The sequence below is a fragment of the Parasteatoda tepidariorum genome, chromosome 1 (assembly GCF_982258835.1).
Source record: "Parasteatoda tepidariorum strain Cologne lab strain chromosome 1, Ptep-v5.0, whole genome shotgun sequence".
NCBI lineage: Eukaryota > Metazoa > Arthropoda > Arachnida > Araneae > Theridiidae > Parasteatoda > Parasteatoda tepidariorum.
This window is the reverse complement of record NC_141755.1, coordinates 70826389-70853800: the sequence shown is the minus strand read 5'-3', so window position 1 is coordinate 70853800 and position 27412 is coordinate 70826389. Positions and strand designations below refer to the sequence as shown.

General features: G+C 31.8%; 1 protein-coding gene across 1 annotated transcript in view; it reads right to left on the bottom strand.

The window, feature by feature from the left end:
- LOC107449220 (EF-hand calcium-binding domain-containing protein 4B) overlaps positions 1-25838 on the bottom strand; it is a 49904-nt gene extending 24066 nt beyond the window's left edge. The window contains exons 1-7 of the mRNA XM_087166233.1: positions 25707-25838; positions 17626-17855; positions 11534-11663; positions 9053-9199; positions 4999-5089; positions 1607-1702; positions 253-324 (exon numbers count right to left, since the gene is read on the bottom strand). Coding sequence (XP_087022359.1) covers positions 253-324; positions 1607-1702; positions 4999-5089; positions 9053-9199; positions 11534-11663; positions 17626-17848 — 759 coding nt within the window. The 5' untranslated portion in view covers positions 17849-17855; positions 25707-25838. The remainder of the gene's footprint in view (positions 1-252; positions 325-1606; positions 1703-4998; positions 5090-9052; positions 9200-11533; positions 11664-17625; positions 17856-25706) is intronic.
- Positions 25839-27412: the final 1574 nt, after the last annotated feature.

Below are 27412 nucleotides of genomic sequence, written 5' to 3'. Positions count from 1 at the left end.
TTATAAAAAGTATTATTATAAAACATTTTGTTATTAAAATATTATTATAAAAAATATTATTATAAAAAATATTATTATAAAGAATATTATTATAATAATATTATTATAAAAAATATTATTATTAAAAATGGTAAAAACAAACAATGGAAAAATTTAGGTTTGTATCCCCACATATTGAACAACGAAAAAATTGTATTCTTTCCGTAAATAATAACTATGAATCAAATGAATAATTAACACTAGATCACTTACTTTTTGAAGTTTTACATTATCGTATTTCTTTTCTGAATTCTTACTATCTAATTCTGCGAGTTGTTTTTCCATCTAATACAATATCAGAAAGAATAACAAAGTGTTTTTAATAAGTATAGGAAATGTTTGCAACAGATGATTTAAATTTATAAATTTATTAACAGATAATTTAAACTCTTGAAATTTATTTTCAAATCAGGAAACAATTTAATTTTAATAAGTGCAAGAATTGTTCTCAAATAGGAAATCAGACCTGTCTTTTGTGGTAAATAGTAGGAAAAAATATGCGCAAACCTATTGTCTTTTCTTAATTTTTTTTATTTCTCATCTACAATTTGTGAACTAGCACCATCAGAAACTGTTTGTCTGCCGGAAAAAAATTCATAGGTTGAGAAAAAGTGATCATTCTAAACCAGTGGTTTCCAACCGTTTGTTGCCCACAGCCTCCTTCCAGAAATTGGCTGACATTTATCGCTCCTTTTTTCTTTTTGATTGAAAAAAAAAACCATACATTGTTGCAAGTGAGCATCAATAAATTTGAATATATGCAAAATTATACCTGATTTTAATTTAAATTAAAATGCAAATAATGGAGCAATTTTTCACTTTAGAAGTTTCACTTCAAAGTCACTTTCAGTCACTTTAGAAAATTTAGAAAAAAAATATGTATCCCTTTAATTTTTTTTGTCAAAAAGACTTGATATTTGAAGCGAAATAATTGAAACAAGAGTATATGTTTTGCAAATGAATTTTTTCAATGCAATCTGGAAAAATTGAAAACGTTAACAATTAAATGCGAGAAAAAAACTTAAAATTTGAAAACTCAATTGTTCACTTTTACCTCTTCAATGACTGCCCTGTGTTTGGTGGATTTCAGTTAAAGCTTGAATATCAGGATTTATGTTCGTCAGATTTAAGAGTAGGTTTCCTTTGAAGCAAATGTCCAACCTACTTCTTTGTTTTGTGAGAAGCTGGATGACCGAACTAAATCTTCTTTCTGCTAAATATGTTGAAGGGGTCCAGATGAGGAGCGATTCATTGGCTTTTCTTATTATTATTAATTGCAATTGCAATACAATTTTTTCTTTCTTTTGAATACTCATCGCCCCTTGATTGCCCACCTGAGGATTATCTCCCCGCTGAAGAGCCATATTGCCCCCAAGTTGGGAACCACTGTTCTAAACACTTTCAAATAATTGGCTATCAAGTTGGTTTTGATTATGATAATCTTACTTTCCTAACTATTGATTTTACAGTTTGATACTGTTTTTTCCGCACAAAAATATTAATTTGCAACACTTAATCAATATACTTTTTTTTGAATTTAATGATTAAGCTGTAACTGTATAAATACCTCAGCATGTTTAGACAATAATTCTGATAATTGCTGGTCCTTAAGTTCAAGTTCCGTCTCCAATTCATTCCGCATTTTTTGCTCTTTTCGTTGTTCCTATAACAAACCAATTTTAAAAATACAATACTTGGTGATACATGATACAATATTAGGAAGGAATTTAAAAGCAGAAAATTGATTTTTGAGTCTTTTCAAGTATTGCACCAACTTTATGCAATTACGTTAAGTTATTCGTATATTCTTATAGTTCTTAGGATAATTAAATTATTTGGCTGTCTAAAAATATTGCGGACATTTTGTGATGCACATGGCTAATTGGAGAAGTTGCCAGTAAAATTTTCATCATAATGAGTAGATTTCAGTTGATTTAGTTTGCAATAAGCCCAGAAAAGAAAGCTTATTGTAAATAGCATCATTTAAGTTTTTTTTTTTTTACAGAACTGTCTCATTAAGTAATTCTTCGCACATTTCCCAAATAGCCTAAAAATATCAGACAATCAAGGTTTATTCAATTAAACTGACGTATTGCAAATAGACGGGCATTTCAATTAAGCTACGTCATACACGCACTATTCATAACATGCATTGCAGAAAAGAAATTGTTTCAAGCAAATGCCATTTAAATTTTCAATTGCTTATTCCATTTATCAGACTCATATTAATGCTGTGAAAAACTGATTAATAGAAAATAAAAGATTATTTCGTTATTCTTCTTTAAAAAATAATATCGTTATTGCTGAAATAAGAAAAATTTTTGGAGCGCTGATTCATTACATTACTAGACAAAAAAAGCAACAAAAAAAAGAAGGAAAAAAAAAACACAGACAAAAAACTGTTTGTTAGTTTTAGAGTATCCTTATTTGCGTTCGAAAATTCATTATTTGATGAATCAGATTTTAAATACTATCAGAAATCACGACCGCTGTTCAAATAAGATAGACTCAACTTATTAGGTAAGTATTACGAATCTATGACGTCACTCCAGCTGACGATTTCCCTATGCTTTCTCATAGAAGTTATTGAACGTAATCGATTATAAGATGTATTTCTACTCTCTATAAATATCTTATCATAAAAATAGAAATTTCGAAAACATTTACTTTTATTTTTTTTATCATACAAGTGTTTATCTGGAACAATAATTGAATGGTATACAAAGTATTTTTCTTTTTTTGTGTTTTGAAAATTTAAAGCTAAACATTTTCTCGTACAAATAAATATATTTCGAATTAAAAAATTTTATGGAATTTGTTGTTGTTGTTGTTCATTTACGTCGCACTAGAGCTGCACAATGGGCTATTGGCGACGGTCTGGGAAACATCCCTGAGGATGATCCGAAGACATGCCATCACAATTTTGATCCTCTGCTGAGGGGATGGCACCCCCGCTATTAGTACCTATTAAAAGACAGCAACTAATCTAATACCATTAGTACCTACTAGTATGCTACTATATTAAATTAATTAAGTATTTATTATATTAAATTCATTAAGCAGCATTGGCGTCAATAATAATATGGGGATTATTTTTTTATGATTCATCAAGCCAAATAAGTACCTTTTCTACATTAAGTGCACATTTTTTTTAATTTAAATTTATACCTATTATCATAATTATTTAATTGTAATTCTCAAAAATAGTTAGCAACGTGACTTACATATTTGTGCATACATTTTTGGCAAACTAATATCGATACTCAATTCGGAGGCCATAAGAAAAATCGCGAAACTATTGTTGACTTACATTGATGCTTAATTAAATAAGGTATTAAATGCTAGTACTGTCATTATATGCGCGGTGGCAATGAGTAACCTATTTTACCTATATAGGTGCCTAATGTCGATACTATGGTAATAGGTCCAGATGGGCGTCGAAACGGGTAAGTATCCTCAAATCCCTATACTATTCAATCATGGCACTTAATATACAATTTGTTGAATATTTCGGTGTGGCTTCATTAAATTAGATTTACTTTAACTTGAATTGGAAGTTCAACGTGTCAAAAGAAAGACTATATATGTAATATCATTTCACCTGCAATATTCAGAATTGCCTCAATTTTCATGGCTTTATTGAGGACTTCAATTTTATTTTATTAGTATTTGACGAATTTCCAACATGTAAGTTTATGGAGGCAAGCTTTAAAATAGTAAGTTGTATCAATAAAATAAACGCGTGGTTTCCTATAGCTTTCAAAAAATGAATTCAGTGACGTCATCACCATACGTCATAAAATTATTAACGTTGATTTCACATGTGATAACGTAACGTAGGAAGCCAAAGATAAATTATTCATAAAAGTATGCGATAAAACTAATTTTTGATTGATTAGTACTGCCGACCCCATTTTGAGTTTACCACTACCAATGTTCAACTCCATAGTTGCGAAATTTTGAACCCAATCGAAGATAAGGGAATTCCTGTATCAAGTAGTGAGAGAAATTTGATTTGGTAAAGGACTTTTTTATGAGCTAACTCGCATTTGCGTTACGTGGAAAGGAAAACCACGAAAACCTCCCATGGTTAGCCTGACGGCAAGGGGACTCGAACCCATGATCCGTCTACCGCTGAGGATATTTTACGTCAGCAATATACTTGGTGCGAGCAACCATCGTTGGAATTTGAACCTGATTCACCTCATTAGAAGGCAAGCACTCTATCCACTATGGAAAACTCTTTCTTTGCGATGTCGAGCGCGAACCGGTGGTCGGAGATAGTTTTAAAGTTGACAGTTAGATCTGCCGTATCTTTGAATTTATATATCCAAAATTTAATACTGTTTTGGGAATTTATATAAATTGCACACATACATATAAACATCATGCTTTATTTACTAATTATGCTCAATTACTATTATTTGAAAGGAACGACTAAAACTAGTGTAATACCTTTTTCAATTTCTATCCATATTAGCATGAATATTATAAAAAGTAGTTCCATTGCATAAACAAGCATAGCTTATCGTTAAATTAATTAAAAATATTAAATACATCAAAAAATCTTAATGAAACGAAAAAATTTTTAATAACATTACATCCTGTTAAAATTTTAACCAGCTGAGCTATGGTTCCGGTTTTTTCCAAGCTTATAGCTTATGGCTTTTTTCAGCATCAAAACATTAATCTTTTCCCGTATTATGCTACGGGAAAGTAGTGTTTAACTGTGAAATTCATGACCATTTTCCTAAGGTTAGAGAGTTTTAAGAAAATCGTATTAAATAAAAAAAACACATTGGACTTTAAGAACATTACACACGCAATTTCTTTTTACTGTTAGGTGGATAATCCACCCATAAATAATCCCGAGTTTGCCGTATATGTGTTTATTTCAAAACAAAAAATAATTACTCTCAATTTTTAATTTAAATAATCGATTATAAATGTTTGACAGACCTGATCAAGTAATTTTTCTTTCTCTATTCTGAGCTGTTCTTCCATTTCCATGTACAGAGTTTGCACTTGAATTTCGTGCTCCTGCTTACGGCTGTAAAAAAAAAGAAAATAGCAAATAAATTTATTAATGACATCATAACAGATTTTATGTTCTATACACGTATCATTGCGATATTTACAAAGCGATTTTTATGTAAGTTCTGATATGTAAACCGAACTGGGATTGATATCAACTGCTTATTTTAAAAAAAATATATCCTGGAAATAGTTAAATACGTAAAATAAAAATCCATGAGAACGACAATTCACAGTCGTTATAGTACGCTTGTCGTCATAAACTACTTACGTCACTGACGTCACTGATAGTACTTCTGACGTCATATTGACTGACATTGAATATTGATTTCAATAGTAAGCTGTCACGAAAGGAAATAAAGGAAAATTGTAGTGTAGGTATGTGATCAACGAAATGTATATTCTTTTGAAATAAAAATATAGTGACTTGGCCGGTGGTCGCCCACATATAAACAAAAAAGGTGTGGGGCCGCGATGACTCAGGGGATGAAGTGCTCGTTCCCCAATTAGTTATTCCCAAGTTCGAATCCCAGCTGCGGCTGGTTGATACGAATTCAGCTCCCGGCTCGCACCGACCACAGTGCTGACGTAAGATGATAGACGGATCATGGGTAAGAATCCCCTTGCCATCGGAACAACCGTAGGTGGTATTCTTGGTTTTCTTCTCCATGTAACGCAAATACGGGTTAGTTCCATCAATAAGTTCTCCACGAAGGCTTGTTTGTTTCAATGCTTGATCCAGGAGTGCCCTTGTCTTCTAGGGTGGGTTCAAAATGACAAAGGTACGGAGTTAAGCATTGATAGTCGTATATTTAAAATCGGGTCGGCTGTTCAACGCCGGTTATAAAATAAAATAAAAACATAACGGAGGAAGAATGTCCGTTCTTTCCTTTCCTCGATTAACACAAGAAATGAAAATAAATTTTTTCCATTTTGGCCTACTTCGTATAATATTGCTCATTTAAACAACAGAAGAATGTATTTCCTTCCAATAGCAGGAGTTTTTTATTTTGTACCATACAATTTTTGTTTTTTTTTTATATTGGCATTTTCTTGGTGACTTTGTCGTAACTTCTCGTAGCTGCAAACTTCTCGTAGTATGCCGTATTCTCGTATTATGCCATCGAGCTTTTATTCTTGTTTTTTTTCCCTATAATGTTGTTTTAGTTCCTGATAAACATAAGTCGTATCTGATTTATGTTTTTTACATGTGTGTGGGAGAGTTAATGAGACCTTTTTTTATAAAACTTTTTTTCTAACTTTTCCCATATTAGCGATTAATTTTTAAATAGATCTTCCTAGTAATTTTTATTTATTGAGACAATTAAAAATATGTTTCTCTAGCCATTTATTTAAAATATATCCATTGCGCATCTTCTGTTAATCGACAATGTTTAAAAATAAAGATTTAAATGCAAAATTAAAATATCAATGAAATAAAATTGATATTTCGGGCGCGTTAAAAAATTCTATCTATGGAGTTTTTTAAAGGATAGCAAATAATGGATTTGCAATGCATTAATAAAAATGAGTTTTTCTTCCATAATTGGATTTTTCATGTGATTTATATATTTGTTTTTTGCACACCTGGTGCGAATATTACTGATGATGGAAATAACATAAATTGAACAACAGCCGGTCTGCTTCAAAGGAAATAATGAGATAAAAACATATTTGCACGTTGTTGCTTTCATTCAATTTGAATTTCTATGAAAACTTATCTTCACACTCTTAAAAGACAACTATTTCTCCCAAAAATTCCAAAAAACACACCTTTCTTTCAGTTTTTATTTCAGTAACATTTAAAGACTAAATATTTTTTCCATAATTCGGTGCGAAGTTTATATTACGCAAATCATAAAGAAAAAATATGTTTAAAAATTTAAAATAAAGATTTTTGAAAATCTTCGATGAAAAATAGTTTCCAAAAGTTTTGAAGACTTAACAATATTAGGAATGTTTTATTTCTAAATTTAAGAAACACATGAGCATTATGTATGGATAGATAGTATGATGTGACCAGGGGTCATATCAATCTGGTCACTGAAAACAGACTAGTCTTTCAAAGCTTTCGAACACAATTTTAGTAGCCACAGTAAAAATCATAATTTTTATCACTTAGTCCAAAAAATTTTTTTCTTTTCTAAAACTTTCTAAAACAACCCAAGACTGTGCCAACCAGTTGCCTACTATCTATAGGTAAATTTAGAAAATATTTCTTTTAAAAAGTGCCTCAAGTTTGAGTTAATAAACTTTTATTGAAAACTTTTTTAAAAGCTTTGAACAAACTTTCGTACTAAATTAAAAACTAGTTTGCTAAACTAATTTATTAATTCAAAATTCATGTCTTTTAAATATATCTAGCAGAAATTAATTGAAATTTAAAAAAAAACACGCTCTAACTCTTCTGTTTTACGTAATAATAAATTAGACACTGTAGTTCAATTTCATGTGAAAGAAAAAGGATAAAGAAACAGCTAAGCAAGCCGCATATAAAAATATCATTAATTCTATATCTTCAGAATATATTAGAAAAGAAATAACTGCTCTTTTTAATAATTCAAAATGTTAGGAACTTAACCTGCAAGGTCTTACATTCATTATTTAAATTTAGTCAATATATCTACATAATATAATCTTAACAAATAAAACGAATTCCAATAGAATTATTACTTAAAATTTTATATCAGACAAATATATATAGATCATTTTTATATGCTACTACACTTGAAGTTTTGAATGCAATAATGAAGGTTTTCCAGCAACTTTTGGACAGAAAATCCTACGTGTTCTAGCTAAAACCAATTTAGAACATTCAAAATCAGACAGACCGAGTCAAGCTTTTAAATTTTTGAAAGCCATTCTCGCACTTATATAAAGTGACACAAAGAAACAAGAAAGCAACGTAGTTTCATCAAATAAATTTTTTTTTCCAATGCCCACCTGGAGAATGACCTTTTGCAGGACAAATGTGGCTAACAAGTCTGAAGGGCAGATTTGCTGGCCACTCGTTAAGGAGCACCATATTATATAGATGGTTCCAACGTTGCTCCCACAGTAAGGACAGATAGTACAGAGAATGAAAGAACATCCGTGCCTTGCCTGAAATTCGAACCCAGAACCCTTCTGATGCGAGGGCAGTTCCCTTAACCCTACACAATCCGGTCAGTTCACAAATAAACATATATTATGCCGTTTATGTTTTCGTACAAAATGTCACAAACTTTCTTACTTTTTTAAGATAGCAATAGGAAGATGTGTTTTCTGTCGTTATTTACATACCGATAGTCAGTTGGGAAAAAAAAGAAAAAAAACTCTAGAATACTTGATTCCCACATCGTTTCCATTCGTCATCTTTAACCCTTTAACCGTTGAATGTCATTCGTATTTTTAAAGAAATCCCCGTCAAGCCACTCGAGCTGTTTATTGTGGCATAGCGATGCGAAATGCAGAAAACAGATTGAAATAAATAAAATGTTTGATTCATAATAAATAAAAATTAAGTAAATTTTAGATAATTTTCAGTGATTACTTTTTAATCGATGCAAATCTTAAAAGATGCAAATTGGTGTTTTATATCATAATTTATACTGTTAGTCACCTATGGCCGGCAAGGCCAAAATGGAGTATTAATCGCCAATGACCGTCGCTGGTGATTAACACTAGATTGCCTAAGGAAGTCATTTTAACTGCTTTTTAATTTCAATTCGAAAAACAATGATGTATATAATGCCACAATTTCTTAGAATTTCGTACATCATATAATTTTTCTTATTGTTAATATTTACTAACAACTTGTTATATAACTGTAAATAATATAAAAAATTTTAAAAATTAATTTTAAACAAATTTATTTACACATTCACAATCTAGTCATTTTAACTGCTTTTAGGCAATATAGGTATATACTAATTTTCCGTCTTTCTAGTATTAAGGAACAACTTGTAAATTAGATGGCTTATTCACAAATGTCACTTACTTCTTTAGGGTAGTATGTAAACTTGACTGTTCTATCGCCGATTCCTTCAGGTCGGCTGCCATCTTTGAAATGAAGTTTTCGAAATTCGATCGCATCACGGGATCTTCCTTTCGGACACGTCGCCACATTTCTCGGACATAGTCCTCACTTTAAAAAAGAAAAAAAATTTAACTCATTTTTACACTTGATCAGGATAAAAATATGTTGATATATGCGCAAAAGGTTTTAAGAGAACTTAAACGAATTGTATGCATTTCATTCATTCGATTCCGCTTGAATTTCGGTTTTCTACCAGTTAAAATTACGCTATTTAAAACTATATGAATATTTGCGAACTTTCAAATTCAACCATTATAAGATTAAATGATATAAAATAATAGGTGAATACAAAAAAATAAATTTCGAATTTTTTATCTGATTTTGACATTTATATCTCTGCATGAATGAACGAGTTTAACACTTGTGTTTAAAAATTTTAAATTCTTGAATAGTTTCTAATCAGAAAAATTTGTGAAAGTAACTCAAATGAATTTTATTAAAAAAAAAAGGTCTCAATCCACTAATTTATAAATAACAATCATGATCGTTTAATTATTACATATTATTCTACCTGCTAAAAAAACCAACTTCGAATTTTCTTTTAATTTCTGGAGACTATGTGCTCCGGAATCTAATAATTTATTCCAGCATATGCGTAACCTGCTAAAAAAAAACAATAAAAAGTACAACTGATGTCGTTAGAAATTAGCAATAAAATATTTTCCTTGTTCAATCAAAAGCTACTAACTTAGTTTTTATACCGAAATCACTTTTTGTCGTCCCTTTTATAATATAATAACTAATCATTAAACTGCACGCTAATAATACTCCTGAATTTTCAGACATAGTATTTTTCTTTTTTCCGTTAACAGACAAAACCAATACTGCGGGTAGCGAAAATAAAATCTCTAATATGTGGGTAAAGAAAGGGTGTGGTCAGATATGGGTACATATATGTACTATACGCTGATCATTAACTTAATGTCAAAAAAAAAAGAATTTTAAGTATAACAAGTAAACAAATTAGTAAATTTTAGTTAAATGTCAGGATTAGAAGTTATCTTTAAAAATTTATAAGGAACATCCAAATAAGTTTTTTTTTGGCTTAAAAGCTCAAAAAAGCACAACAGAAATTTTAAAGACATTCTTTACATCTCTTTTCTAAAACATTTTTTTTTTGATGTACTAAAATTTAAAAATACATCATAGATATACACTGTATTTTTACAGAATTTACAGAATTCTTACAGTTTACAGAATTTTGATATAAAATAAAACGTAGGCGTTTTAAAATAGATTTAATTAAGAAAAATACATGTTTCATCACGTCTACTTTTCATTGGAATTGATGCATGGTGTTTAGTAATCTTTAAAAAAAAATTTGTATTTTAGATTTTTAAAACTAATTAACATTTATTCAAAATTCCTGTGAAAATTGTACATTGTCAGCAAATGCAAATGTTGTCATGCAGAACGTTGAAATAACTTGAAGTAGGAAATATAATTCTGAACATGAAATATTACAAAATTTGAGCAAAATTGGTTCAACAGTTCCTGAAAAATGGAATTTCAAAGAAGTCGTACATTTAAAATTCGATTTCTCAGGCACTATTCAACCGATTTCGCTCAAATTTTATATTTTGCCATTTAAAATTATATCCCTCAAAATGGTGTAAAAACTTTTATATCTTGCAGTTAAAATTTTTTCGACTATTATTAAATAAAATTATAATAAATATATGAACTAAAGTCATATTTCTTGCGAAATTATCCCTGCATAAACGAATTTTATGGTTGTTTGCAAAAATGGTTCAATTTGCTGAAAAAGTTTTCGAGATATAGCAAAAGAGTCAAAAAATAAAATTAACTTTAAGGGGTTTAAACTTTGAATCGATCTCCTGCCCAAACTGCGGGGTCCATATTTTCTAGCTTGCGACTACCCTCTATGTTTTGGGGGGTCAGAAATCCAAATCCGTCGAAAGAAGGTATGTTTATTCTGAGAAAGTGCGTTTTTGTGTCTGATTTCGTAACTTAAATTATAGTCTGCACTAATTAATTAGCATATTTGGTCAACCCTCAAACCTTTAGATTGAGTCCAGAACGTGAAAATCCGATCATTAGATCAAAAGTTATTCTGGTTGGTCCGTTTTTTATTTTGCGCACTGTTCATCCAGCTGAAGATTTTAATGGGTGAACATATCAAGTCTTATTTGAGAGTGTTTAAGGAAATCAGTTTAAAAAGACATTTCAAAATAATTTTGTTTTCTTTCGAAAAATTCATTTTTTAAGACACTTTTTGCGGAACAAAATCAAAACCAGCCACCGCTGATTTTGATTTGCATGCAAAATCAAAAATCTTTGAAATTGCTGTCTTCTAAATATAACATTCTACTAAGTTCTACCAAGTTACATGTTCTACCAAGCTCTTTAAATGTATCATACTCTGTGAAAAGATTCCTAGCACCTAGGTGATCCAACAGTTCTTCTAAAATTTCTTCATCTTCTTCGTTTTCAGCTTGTTGATCACTTTCAGCACCATTATTTGGTAATGTGTCAATTCCTAAAAATAACCCTGAAAAAACGAAGGAAACCACAATACAACAATTTGTATATAGTGAATTTAAATTCAAAAAATTTTCTATTAATTTATTCAGAATTAATATACAATTCCTTTGATAAGAAAAAAAAACAGAAAACTATAATTTTAAAATAATAACACTTTAACATTAGGTTACATGGAGGGGAGTATATAGCGATGACGTTAAAGAACCTCGAACTTTCCACAACACATATATACCCATTTTCGAAGAACAAGGTTGCTTTAAGAAAGATCGCTATAATGTGGTAGACGGATCGGTGGTAGACGGATTCAGTGGTAGACGGATCATGAATTAGAATTCCCTAGCTACCGGTATAACCGAGAAAGGTTTTTGTGGTTTTCCACACCATGTAACACGAATATGAGTTGCTTAAATGAAAAAGTTCTCCACAAAGGCAAATTTGCCCCAATGCTTGATCCATACGTTCTCTTGTCTTTTGAGTTGGGTTCAAAATGACAAGGCTACGGATTTGAACATTGACAGCTCAGCTGTTCTACACTGGTTATAAAATTAAATATGTACCTCCAAATAACGACACGATTAGAGTGTTTGAGTAATTAGATCCGGAAATCATTTCACATAGGCGTATGATATCGTTCTGGCAGAACGATATTCAGTTTAGCTTTGTACTTTGTCGTTAAAAGGTAGAGATATGGTTGAGTTTTGTCAAGTCCTATCTAAATCTTCAGTCTAGCTAAGAGTACCAGGGATAAATAACGACTTATAAAGCTTATATTATAGTTAATTGAAAGGATGTGAAAGCTGCCATCTATAGCTCTGTGAAAAAAAAGCTACTCATTCACCCAGTCCGCGTTCACCAATTGAGAGGAGTATGTACTGAAGTTGAAATCAGAACTTCTAACTAGTAAATCCACACATTAGTGCTTTATGTTTCTCAGCTAAAGGTGATCTCTCAGTCTCGTAAGACTAGGTAACTAGGCATTACAATATGGTGTTCAAACTAATTAATTTAAAAATTGGGTTCGCAGTCATTTTCCTCAATTACATCAAATATATGATTAGATATGGCATTCACAAAGTGCTCTAGATATTGGTGCACATTCTAGCTAACTGTACAAACTAACGCACTTGCAAATTTGCGATGAGGTTAACATCAGGATTATTTAAATGATATTTTCATACATTTAATAAGCAAGAATTAAAGCAAGTTCTTTGACACGTTTTGCTGTATGTATTGTGAGGTTATAATGTGGAAACACTCATTTTAATCCAGCGTTGGAATTAATGAATCAAATTGTTACTTTCTAGAGTTAATTGGTTAAAAAAAGTTAGCTCTTTTATCATCAACAAAAAAGAATCAGACCCAGCCTCCGTTCAACATCGTAAAAAAAAGCTTACAAGGGAAACTAGGGAAGTGTGACTCGCCAATTTTGAAATAAACTAGTGGGATGTATGACTTATGAGGAATAATTTTAGGGGGCAACATTCGTTTCGGCCCATAGAAGGTCCTGTGAAAGATAAAAAATAATTCAATATATAGAAAAATCGGTCTTTTATTACTTCAATGCAGATTATTAGTTATTGTAATTGTCTCATACTCCAATTAATTATTAATTAATTGATTTGCTTACTAACAAATTAATTAGCAAATTAAGTATTTGATCATTAATTAATTACTAATTAATTAATTATTAATTAATTGATTTGTAATTACATACTCCAATTAATTCGGAAAAATTTTTGGAGAAAAAAAATTCTAAAAATTTGATGTCAATTTCTTTTTAAATTAACCTAACAGGTTTTTCTGAAAAACTACAGATATATAAAATTTTCGAAATCCATTTTGACAATAAATATGCATTATAAAGTACGTGAAAGTACCACGAAATTAATTGGAGTATGAGACAATTACAATAACTAATAATCTGCAATGAAGTAATAAAATACCGATTTTTCTATATATTGAATTATTTTTTATCTCTCACAGGACCTTCTATGGGCCGAAAGCAAATGTTGCCCCCTAAAATTATTCCTCATAAGGCAGACATCCTACTAGTTTATTTCAAAATTGGCGAGTCACACTTCCCTAGTTTCCCTTGTTAGACTGATAAGGAGAGGACACAACTTGGGAAATTCACTTTGTGTCGCAACTTGGTATATTGGTTGTATACCTTAAAAATTATCATTTTTTGAAATTATAAAGCTCACTAACCAGCCAACCCCGAACGTATTTAAACACTTAAGCCTACTTTTTTTTTACGTCTTCACTTCGATAACGGCGTAATGTCCTAGAGGCAGGGCTCCAGTCTAACAACGAGACGCTTGGCGTTTGATTTGTACAGTGGACTGTTTGTCTTCTTTTACATTGCTTAATAGTAATTTCTTTATTTATGAAATCAATATTAATCATATTTCAATCAATTAATTTTATTTTATTTACTGTATTTTTAAATACCAATTAATACATGGAGTTAAAATTAGAGTATTTCTTTTCCTTTCGCTTTTTTTAATAAATATTCTTCTGTTTACAAATAACATTGATTTAATGTAAATTATATTACTTATTTCATTTTTTAATAACTAAATATTGTTTGGCATTTAAATTTCAATAAAAATTAAACTTTTCTATAAAAGGATGATATTTAAAATAATAGAAATTACAAACAGCGTGGTTTTAATCATTAAAATAAATCAGATTTTGAAGTGATTCCTCCAAAATATACAGGGTGTCCCAAAAGGTCGTTTACAAACTTAACATGCTGGTCTGTCATATCATGATGAACAAGATTTACATAGGAACTTATGTCCGAAAATTAAAACTGCGACCGCTAGAGGGCGATAATTGCACGATGGGAAAAACAATCATTTCAGGCGTGGACGTTGAAGGAGAAGGATGAATGAGTTTAGTAATGCAGAAATGGCCGACATGCATTACGTATACGGCGCCGCTGATGGAAATGGACGAGCCACGGCACGGACGTACCTTGAGTGCTTCCCAAACAGACGTCAGCCTAGTCATGTTTTGTTTGGACGATTGCACCGCAGATTATGTGAATCAGGTGCTTTCGTAGCACGTAGCCACATCGGTCGAGAACGTGCTACACGCACACCTGTCGTAGAGGAAACCGTGCTTCAGGAGTATGCCATCAACCCGCAAAGAAGTCTCCAAGAAGGCGAACGTGTCTTGGGTGTAGCTCGTTCCACCATAATGCGCATACTGCACGATGGCATGCAACACCCTTACCACTTCCAAAAAGTACAGGCATTGTGCGCTGACGATTATTCCAAACGCATTGCATTCTCACGCTGGTATTTGCAACAGCGGGTCGCACAGCTAGATTTTCCATCATGGATTTTGTTTTCTGATGAATCCTGCTTTACACGGGATGGTGTCGTGAACCTGCACAACATGCACGTATGGGCGCATGAAAACCCAAGATGTACACGTGCTCATGCACATCAACAACGTTTCAGCGTAAACGTTTGGGCTGGTATTATCTGTGACATGTTGATTGGCCCTTACCTTCTACCTGAACGCCACGACGGAAATACCTATCGTATTTTTTTTAAAAAAGAGTTTTGCCGGATCTGATGGGGGACGTTCCAGCCGCTACACGCCGAAACATCTGGTTTCAGCATAATGGAGCACCTGCCCACTTTAGCTACGCTGTTCGAGAATACCTCGATAGGATTTATCCTAATCGCTGGATCGGTAGAGGCGGACCAGTCCCATGGCCGCCGCGATCCCTCGACCTGACTCCCCTGGATTTCTACCTGTGGGGACACATGAAGTCCATAGTGTACGAGACACCTGTAACATCAGACATAGATCTTATCGCCAGGATCGCGGAAGCGGCAGCACGTGTCCGTGACACTCCTGGCCAATTTGAACGGGTTCGTGAATCCATGCACCGACGCTGTGAAACGTGCATTGTGGCGAATGGAAGGAATTTTGAGCATTTGCTGTGATGTAATGATGTTTTATAATAAAAATCATATTAACACCGCTATCGATATAATTTATTTCTCCTCATCCAAACCTGCACTTATCGCCCTCTAGCGGTCTCAGTTTTAATTTTCGGACACAAGTTCCTATGTAAATCTTGTTCATCATGATATGACAAACCAGCATGTTAAGTTTGTAAACGACCTTTTGGGACACCCTGTACTAATCTGATACAACCTTGCAACTCTGTCATGAACTTTCAGGACCATTAGGACATTTAAGATCTTTTTCGATAATAAATGAATTTCAAAACTTCTGGGTTTTTTTTTTTCAGTTTTCAAAATATACTTTGTTTCAAAATATTTTGCTTGATTTGCTTGCTGCTTGATCTTTTTGTGTTCTATAATTTCTAAAATGCGTAGCAACACAATTTCTAGAATAAGATAAAATATCTTACCGAGAACCGAAAAGTTTAAGGGTTTGTACTAAGGTAGATCTAATTGCACATATATATTACCTTTCGGATGATTAAAAATTAAACCCTGATAATTTAGACATTTTGCATTCAATACATTGTCATTTTATTAAAATGTTTTAAAATATCCAACCTTTAACAGAAGCTACATTAATAAATGCTATCGAAATTTAAGTAAATCAAAGTGAAAAATGAATTAATTATAAACTCCACAATTAGCGTATGTGTCTTCTTCATGACAATATTTTACGTTAATTATTCGTCACCTAAACAGACATCCCAAATTTCTTTTTAAAATTTCTTTTTTAAAAAGTTATTTTTTCTTAAATTTAGTTTGAAAAAATTTAAAAATAAAAACACGAGTTTTCATTTATATGGGCGTGCAACAAATTTCCTTATAACTATAACTCATAAAACATGTGATAATTATATTATTTTTATACTGCTTTATGTAAATGTTATAATACCTGGGCCTGGTAATAAATCCAATTTTATATCGGGCAACAGGAACCGGCCAGTTTAAAGATTTCATTTTCACCGGGAAACCCAGACCTGGCAAATTGTTTGGAACCAATACCCCTCTAAATATTATCTGTAACATGTATTGTGCAAAAGTATTTCAATGCTACTGTTATTAAAGCGTTTTCAAGAGAATAAATACGTTTTGTTTGCTGACACTCGAATAAGGTCAGATGAATCATGATAGAACATCCAGCCGCGATAATGCACACATCCGGATTTATTCTATTTTTGATCACATTATTCGAAGAGCTTCGTTACATTTCGATTTGAATACCATTGACAGTAAGAGATTTAATCATATTTTTCGAGATTATTGTAGCGCATTTGTAAAATGGCTTGATTCGACTAAGGAAGAAAACTTATAGATAGATTTTCTTCTTATAAAATTTTTATAAGCGATCGAAATGGGCTTCAGGTGGCGTAGAGCAGAACTCTCTACCTATGGCAACACTTCGAATACTTTCACTTTTAGCGTGTGAAGAGTCATAGGAGAAGGAAGTGAATTAGTTTCTGTCGTGATTTTCAAATAGATTAAAAACTCTTAAGTTAGGAAACTATATGGAACTGAAAACTACATTGAACATAGTTCTAAAAGAAAGCGTATTGGAAATTTTAAAGATTATTTTTGACAACTAAATGCAAAAAATATTAAGAAACGGGAAAATATTGTAGTACATTCCTATACAACTGAAAAGTGGGTGAGAGGGAAAGGATCAAGACATAGAACAGGTCTTCTTCCCAGATGGCATATTCGAATGTTGCGATCACGAATAAAATAATGACGCAAATACTCTTCATCGTAAAGAACGTCTCAGTCTCGCAATTACGGTTTCTAATAGTCTCCATGGAAACAATGCAGTGCATAATTATAGGAACTGCTTTGGGTAGCTTATAACTCACATGGTACAATTCACGTAATTACTTAAACAAATACTTGTATAAAGCATGAAGCCTCTAACATTATATAGTGATAGAACAAAGTTTAAAAATTTAGAGTTAATCATTTTAAATTCAGATGGACCAAACTCACCAAAACCATCCGTAAATTCTTGCAACGTGAGTTTCCCATCACTGTTTGCATCTAAAGCGTCAAATACAATGTCTAACTGCTCTGGGGGCAGCGGGAGCTCACATCTCAGCGTTTGTAGATCACTTTTGGTTGCATATCCTTTACCCTCTGGATCACAAAGGCTAAATAAATCTGTTGCTTTGTTCACCAGACTCCCACGCAGATGAGCTCGGTCCCGCATCATAGCCGATCTAGAATTTAAAATACATAATATTATATTACAAGATCCTCCAAAACAACTGCAAAGTTTCTAGAGCGAAAAATATTGAACATCATGTACTTAATTTTTGATCTTTCGAATACCCTGGTCGTTTTCATATTAGTACTAACCTGAGGTTCCACAATTTTCCGATCAACAGCGTGATGATGAGAACGTAATCAGTATTGCACACCTTCAGCCTTTTACTTTTCCAGTCAAGCTTGAAGCATGCCACGACTTGAAATACACCGACCAGTCAGAAGCCGAACATGCTTCAAGCCGCCATCGAAGATAGAACACCGGTACTGCGAAATGCCAGCGTGAAACTCTATTCTTTATTTACCAGGATACTTCAACAATACGTCACTCAGGCTCATAATTAAAAAACAATGCAAGATTGAGAGCGAATCACAATTTTCGAATTTCACCACAAATTGCATAGTCCTCACTTTTAAGTTAAAAAATCAAGACTACCGTCTATACTCTTCCTTTTCTACAGAAAAGTACAGCAATCGCAATCCATAATGGATAAATTTAAAACTTATCGTAAGAGTTCGAGCAAGTATTGATTTAAAATCTTCGAAAACAAATTTACATATCTATTTTATTTATTTACTGTCTCCTGCCCTCTTCGACTAAAAAGAAGCTGCAAACAACCCTTAGTCAGATGGTTTTAGAATAGCTGTGATCTTCCTATGAACTGTTTGAAACGTCTTACTTCCACTGAGATCCACTCCCTGGGAAAAATCGTTTTCTTCCAGTACTCCATCCCGTCAGTGGTATGCTGGCAACCGCCCTGGCCTATCATTCACATGCTGCTGCCCGTGGCCTTTCCAATTGAATATGGTCAGATTTCGTAGTGGCCATCTTAAGTATTTAAGGTTTCAAAATGGGGAGAAGACCTTCCAACCTTGTTCCTGCTCACAACATGCTAGTCCTGATCACCTTCTTTTTTGCCTTGGCGTTTCTTTTAAGCAGCTGCTGGTTGATCGGGACTATCTGCAGATATATGGGGAACTGATGCAACGGGGCCTTCTGGACCTGGTCTAGGCTTTCCTTCTCCAGAGGGATATGTATCAACAACAACAACAACATTTATTTACTTATTTATCTATTTTTTTAATGAGAGAGATATGCAATTGTTTTTCACTAAGAACTGACTGTAAACTAATATTTTAATCAAATAAATTGGTTTTAAATTATTTTAATCCAATCCCCCCTTTGCTCATATTATTTATAATAGTGACTGCTGATACGTGTTTGAAAACGACTTTGTTTTATCACATTTAACTATTAATAAGTGACTCCGGTGCTTAAGCATTATCCCGGCGGCGAATTTACAATCCAGAGTTCTTTAATAACTTCTTCTCTGTCTTGGAGATTTTTTTCTTGGCTGCAGCTGGTCGCAATTATTAATGCAAACTTTTATTTCTTTTCAAATTTGTCACTTGAATTAGAAAAATTAAGAATAATTTTTTTAATTATTTATTTATTTAAAAAAAAAGCCAAATAGGAGAGCAGATATGAAAATCGGCCATCGACCCTTTTCGTCAATCATTTTGGTGATTTCCAAATTTATTTTCACATATAGTTCTGGATTATAAAGAAGTAGACAAAATGCAAACATACCACATTTAAAAATACGAAAATATTTCGATTTGAACCACTTCTAAATTTATTTCCACATACATAAAATGAAAAAACAATGTAAAAATTCCGAAGACAAACAAACTTTTCTACTGCCCTATAAAAATGAATTTGGCTAGGTTTGCATAGAACCGGCATCATAATAGATGGCAATTAAATATTAGCGTCACAAAGCGTTGTTTTGGACGGCTGTTTTCAGATTTGAAAGAAATTATGCACGGGATTAAACGTAATTAATGTATGCTTTTTTTAAACTTCATAATTGAATAGGTTTTAAAAATATTTATGTTAAAGGCTATCGTTACAAGTCTTACGGGATTAAGCGTAATTAATGTATGCTTTTTTTAAACTTCATGATTGAATAGGTTTTAAACATATTTATATTATAGGCTATCGTTACGAGTCTTACGGGATTAAACGTAATTAATGTATGCTTTTTTTAAACTTCATGATTGAATAGGTTTTAAAAATATTTATATTAAAGGCTATCGTTACAGGTCTTCCTGTATTTTAGAATTTTTTTTTTTACCTATTTTAAACATTTAAATTATTTTTTTCAATTCATATTGAAACTTTCATCTTTTAATATAAATAAATATAACCGTGGGCTCAAGAAACTTGATTCTGTGTACTGTAACAATATAAAATGTATAACTGATGAAAAAATAGCCCATCCGTGGAAATCACGTTTTGATACAGCTGCGAAAAGGAATGAACTCAATTTATGCAGCTTTTTTTTATTATTATTATTTGTTCGGGTTTACTTAATCAATGACCTTGTATGACAAGACAAATTCAGGCATACGTTCACCACGTATTAAAAAATAATATTTAATTAACGAGTTTTAACGTCTTCTTTAAATGAGGCATTCTAAAAGGCAAAGAAAATAAATGAGATTTTGCAAAACAATTATTTTTTTCATTTAATAATTTTTATAAATCCTCGGTAAATTTTTTTATTCTGGACCCAGTTCAAAATGTGCGTTAACGAAAATCGAAACAGCAAAACTGTGTCTCAAAATGTGACCGTCAAATGAAACAAAGTGACATTCGAAAAAAAAGCAATTTTCAATACATGTTTTTTATCTCTATACTCCAAAATTCTGAGTACAACATTAGAGGGGAAAATTAAAGAGCTTAGTTGAAGAAGTTACCAAGTGCCATTTTAAAAAGCCGAGACATTTTCAATTTAACCCTTTGACTACGAAATATAAAAAATGATTTTTTTTTTGTCCCGTTTATTATTCAAAAGGACAAAATAGGTCACAAATAAGGCAAATTTAGTATTTGGGACTTTTCTGACAAGCGGTTATCAATTTAGAGGCTGGGACATATATGTCCCGGCCGTACTTAATGGTGGGATAAATATGTCCATTAGTAATTTTTAAACATTTTTTGGGACAAATGAGTCCCGTTAGTAGCCAAAGAGTTAAAAAAAACCCAACAGCTTGTGAATCTTGGCATACTTTGTTCTTCAAAATGAGGATAAAGCATACTTTGGGCTAAGTAGGAATAGAGCAAAACAACATAAATAACAAAATATCGGTATCCTTGTTTATTCTTGATTAACGTATTTTTACGTTATTTATATCCCGTTTTTATGCCAAGCCCCTAAATTATTTTGGACACACAAAAAAACAATTTTCCTGATCAGATAACAATAAATTTTCAGTCATAAATAAAATTTTACTGGCGTAACATACAGTAAATGCATAAATAATAATAAGCGCGCGACGTCATTCTGTCTCAAATTATCACTCAAAACTTTTTGTCGCCGAACCAGAGAATGGTCTTTGAGATCATGGAGAGATTTAATTTTTAAAGGTTAATAAATTTCAGCTAAATTCAGAATCATAAGTTGCTACTTTTTACGAAACAAAAAAGTCATGTACTTAGCGTTCGAGTCATGCCGTTAATCATAAGGTAATGCTGAAATTCTCGGCTTAAATCTTCATACTCCGATGTTACGTTTAACCCTTTTAATTTTTTTATGTGCTACAGGGAAACCACAGATAGGGAACAGAGCATTTGTTTCACTTTTCGGCAAAAAATGTAGTTAAGATACTCGAATAAAATTTGAAGCCAATTTTGATTAAATCATCAGACTTTACTAATGACGAAAGAATTCAGTTTTATCTCGCTAAAATCATTGGAAATTTGTTTTTATCTAAAATAAACCAGAGTTACGAAATTTTAAAATACCTATTATTTACCTATATATTGTCATGTCACGGTAAGTCTGTTTATCTAAAAAAATGTTTCGTCATCTTCTTATATTTTTTCCAAAAAAATTTATTCCCTTAAATTATGATATTTGAAAATGTCGCATTTAGCGATAATGTCAAAGACATTAACCCTATTTTCGTGAAATTTTGCATAAATGTTATGAAATTTTGCATAACACATTAAATCTCTTCATACTTAATAAAATATTTTTCATTTTAATTTGTTTTGAAAAGCAGTATTTCGAAAGTCAACTAATAATATTAAAAATTGCCTTTCATACTTGTTTAGTAATTACTTTTCGTTAATTGGCATTTTATTTTTTCGTTTTATCATTGTTTAAATCGCTTTAGAAGTACAAAATAAAATTAACAATATGAAAAAAAATTTTTATGCATTTTAAGCAAAAAACATGTATTTTATGCAAAAAACGAACAAAAAGAGAGATTTTTCTTTTTGCATAATTTTTAAAATCGTACTCGAATATGAATGAAGCTTAAACAATGTGAGATAAGATTTCGATAATATACTGAAGGTGTTTCCTGTTAATATCGAAGTAATCGATATGTGACTCTATTTATAATCGTATTTTCACATTGTTGTAATTTTATTTATTTTATCTTATTTTTGTTTAATGTAAGAAAATTACATTTTATGTTTTGTTATGTTATGCTATTATCCCCCGCTTTTCGTCTTTTTTTTTTTCCTTAAATTAATTTCCAGATTTCCAAAAGGATTTTTTTTTGTCAATTCTTTTCCTTTTAAGCATGAAAAAAGTCCACTCCAAATTCTTTTCATTTTAAAAATAAATATAGTTTTCACTACGATAATTCATTTAAATACAAATGAATCCTACATTGTTTCTTCAAAGGAGCGTGGCTATAGGGGAAAGTTTATATATTTTCCTTGGGTGATTTATTCTTTATTAAACTATTTACATCACAAATATTTAAATAAAGAATTTTTTATCTATTTTGGGGGTATGGTTTCTACATGCAGACGATCTAGTCCAGGGATGGGGAAACTTTTTTAGTCGAGGGCCAAAAATCGAAAAAAAAAGATGTTTGGTGGGCCAAATAAAGCTTTCAAAATTTTTAAAAAAAAAGCGATATACAAGTTTTAATTTAAATATTTAGTGAGATGAATGAAATTTCGATTTCATTTTTAAAAGTTCCTTATATTAAGGTTCGAAGTGAGATGTGCTTATATTAAGGAACAAGGCTAAATGCTTTTCTGTTAGTCTACTTCTGAAACGATTTTTTCTAAGGTTCATAGTTGAGAAAGGTTCATAGTTGAATTTCTAAGGTTCATAGTTGACTTGTTCACATATATAAGATTAAGCAAACATAGCGCTGATTTTCTGGGCATGAAATATTAAATTTTGGAAACTAGCTTTTGGTAATGATTTGTAAAACTTTGGCATATTTAGATACAACTGCTTCAGATGATTGTTAGATTGTCCACTCGTTGGATCTGAAAATGCGCTGTCTGCCAAATGTGAAGTATACAATTTACCTATATTAGATTCCTCGAGAAAGACAAACGCTAGTTAGAGCCAATCTAAGGCTATTCTATGAAGAATTTCTGCTTTCAACATTTTACCAATTGAAGCTGTCTATGCTAACTATTTCCATCAATTTATGTTTTGTAGAACAAAAATAGAGAAAGTAAAAAGGTCATCAGTACTTTGTTAAAAAAGTAAAAACAGAAATAATTTTAAATAGTTGACAAGAAAATGGATGTATATTGTTTATATTTGCCACTGATCGGCAAATTGAAATTCTATCCGCGGGCCGGATAAAACCTGTCGGTGGGCCACAGTTGGCAAGCGGGCCGTAGTTTCCCCATCCCTGATCTAATCATTTATTCGGAAGCTCATTCAAGCTTTGAGTCTTCTCTAGAATCTGTGCAACTCCAATAGCATGATGATCAATATTGACAAAGCAGCCGCTATGTCCTTGCTCCATAACACTGCGCGATTTTCAACGGTTATTCTAAACGAATTTCCCATTAACTTTGCTTTTCGGCAAGTAGCTAACTTTTTTATTTCAATTAATACATATTACCAATATTAAGCTTTGGTATCAATAATATTATGGTGAATAATAATATTCTCAAAATCTTTTCTCCATTAACTTTGCTTTTTAGTAGAATGGCTATTTTTTATTTCAATTAAAACATATTATCAACATTAACATTGTCATCAATAAAATTATGGCAATTTTTTACCGTTCCTCTAAACGGTTAAGTACCATTACTCCATTACTTTTGCCTTTTAGTGCATAGCATATTTCTTTTATTTCAATAAATAGCAATAAAATCTTCTTTTTTTTTTCAATGAGCTGCACAATCAGTCTTTCCCGATGAGCAGACCTAATGCGTTCTCCAGAGGTGGTATTCACTCTTTCAGGACCACCACAATGGGTGAGATACCGTTGGTCATGTTAATTTGGACGTCTAGTTTCTGCCACACTAGATGGCAGCACCGAGACACTATTTGGATACTTAAGTGCACTAGGAATTTAATTTTGCTGGAAATGCCAAGAATAAAATCTTAATACAGCTATTTGTCATTTCAATAAATAGCTATACTAAGAATTATTGGTGTTAATATTAGTATGGCTATTTTTTACGTTTCTCCTAAGCAAATTAGTACTACTTTACTTTTCATTTTACCTTTGAATACATGACTAAATTTTTTTTTCATTTGAGCAACCGTTAATTTTAAATAATTTACTTTCATGGAACTGCACTTTAAAAGTATTACTAAAAACAAAATAAACACGTGACATCAGATAACTTAAATACTACCAATGTGGTTTCGCTTTCCGCGAATTTTCATTGAATTTATCTGACATAACGAATGAAAAATTATTAAATATTAATGTATGTGCCAAAAACATTTTTGGCTGGTTGATACGAATCCCGCACCAGGCTCGCGCCAACTACAGTGCTGACGTAAAGCATCCTCAGTGGTAGACGAATCATGGGTGAGAGTTCCCTTGCCGTCAAGCTAACCGTGGGAGATTTTCCTCTCCATGTAAGGCAAATTTCTCCCTATACTTGATACAGGAGTTTCCTTGTCTTCTGGATTGGGTTCAAAATTACAAGGCTACAGAGTTGAACATTAGTAGTCGTAAACCCAAAATTGGATCGGCTGTTCAACGGCGGTATTAAAAAATCTCCACGATAGGTTAGTACACAAAAAACTGTTGCATGAATGCTCCACTATTTATAAGTTAAGAAATTAAAAGAATTATATATCGTACTATTCTGTGTAGTTTAATTTCGTAACGTGTTAATATGAACCTTGTACACTCAAAAGGTCATTATCCTAGAGTATAAAGAAATAGTAGCGTACTCCACCAAAAAAAGGGAATGTTGGAAATTTGTTAAGCTAGGTTCTGTAATTTTTGTTCACTTCTCTATTAAAATTACAATATTTCTTTCATAAAAATATTTTTTAGTATAAATATATGGTCCTTAAACTCAACTTAATGTTAAAAAAATGAACAAATAAAATATAAATAATTAAACTATAAACATCAAAAGATAAAATACTCCTCATTATGTTTTAAACAGGAAGCTAAAAATACTAGTCGCAGCAAGCAAACGTTTTCAATTAATGTTTGATTGATTTTAAAAATTTTTCGTTCTTTATTCTTTACAAAATTATATTTAAATTCATTTTATTATTACTTACTTCACTTTTTATAACTTTAAAATTTTTTAATCTTTCCGTCAAACAAGATTTTTATTCGAATATTCAAACAAGCGATTTTTAATAATTTTCTCTGCAAAGCCTTTATTCATTTGCATAATTGATATCAAACGATTTTTAATTATGATGTAAATATTATTTTTTGTTAGAACATTTTTAAACGCGCTTTAAAAATGCAAAGCAGTATACAAAGTATTTAATAGTAAACAAACACAAAATGAAGCATAAAATACGTGTGAACAAATGTTTTACCTTTTCCTTGAGAAGAATGTCGATAAAATGGAAAACTCTGTTCCTTTTTCCGTTCTGAATGGCGGAGGGAAATCTCACCTGTTCCAAAACAAATGCTTACGAATGTAAGGATCACGCCCATTTCAACATGTGTCTTTGACGGATATGAAAACGTCATTACAATTCCTTTTCACTCTAGGAGAATAGGATGAAAATGCTTTTCTTGAACACTGATTGTGAAAAACTTCGGATTAAATCACCTTTTTAAATAGCATTATGGTTATTTTAATTGCATTCATAGAAACGTTATCCATTTGCAATTATAGTTTAGTACCCAGGCGGTGATAATGATTTTCTTAAAAGATAAATGACGATTTCAGAATTGTCATGCAGATAAAACAGATACAATCTTAAAAGCTGAGTAAATGAGAAGGTACAAAAAGAGAACGAAACGAAATGAAAGGTGCGCCATGGGCCCAGCACCCATTCTCACATTTACGCCGATCAATGTTTAATTCCGTAGCCTTGTAATTTTGAATTCAACCCAAAAGACAATGTAACTACTGGATCAAGCATTGGACTAAGCTATCTAGCTGGAAAAGTTTTTGATGGCACTAACCTGCATTTACGTTACATAGAGAAGAAAAACATAAAATCATATTACGGTTAACCCGATGAAACACCGATCACATGACCGAGCCCGATTATTAGGGCTCTACCTTTTAATGACCATGATAGGAATGTTACTTAAATTTGACCCTGGTCAGATGACGTGGATAGCGCCTGAGCTGGTACCCTTCTCTCTAAACTTTCACACAACCAATGAGAACTTTCAGCCAAGACAAATTTAAAGTGCACATTACTGCATAAACACGCCGATTTTGTCGGTTGTAAGGATCGAACTCACGACCCTAGCTCTTCAACTAGCTGCGTGAATGACGCCTTACCGATTGTGCCATTGGAGTGGCAAGGGGAAATGATCCGTCTATCACTGATGATATATTAAGTCAGCGGTGTGACCTTTGAGCTCTGGAAACAGAATTCACATCGACTAGCAATCGCTGGAATTCGAACCCGGGTCACTGTATTGGAAGGCAAACGTTCTATCCTCTTCTCTGTTAGGCGGAATTGTGATTGTTGGGAGTTAGTACCAAAAACTCAACTTTTTCCTTTAAACCACAATTGTTTCGAAATAAATTTTGGGCTTGGGGCCGTAGCTAGACTTTCAATATTCAATTTATACAGTTCCCCTATAGATCCAGATTTCAGCTACTAATATTAAAATAAATAATTTTTTTCCTTCTTCGAATTTTAGTCCTAAATCCGTACAACTGAATATTTTTTTCTTCAAATTTCCAATACTTGCTTAAGTTTTTTATCCACACACCATTAGAGCCCCACTTCTAAGCAATCTAAAGATGATTAAATAAATCTTGTTCCTCCAACTCTGAAATTTCAATTTATAAAAATTTTTGTACGGTGCCTCTTAAAGTGTGGAGCCTATTGCCAACTTCAATTTCCATGAAATTAAAAACAGGGTTTCCTAATCTGCAATACTGAATATCTCAATAACCGTACTAATTTTAAGAGCAATTATTTTAATAATTAATGAAATTATTTTTCGAAATATCGCCAACACGGACCCGCAGTTCTCGAAATTCAGAGCTCTGAGCATATGAATCTCTTTGCAACGATTCCGATAGGAAATCTCATTTCAACAATAGTTG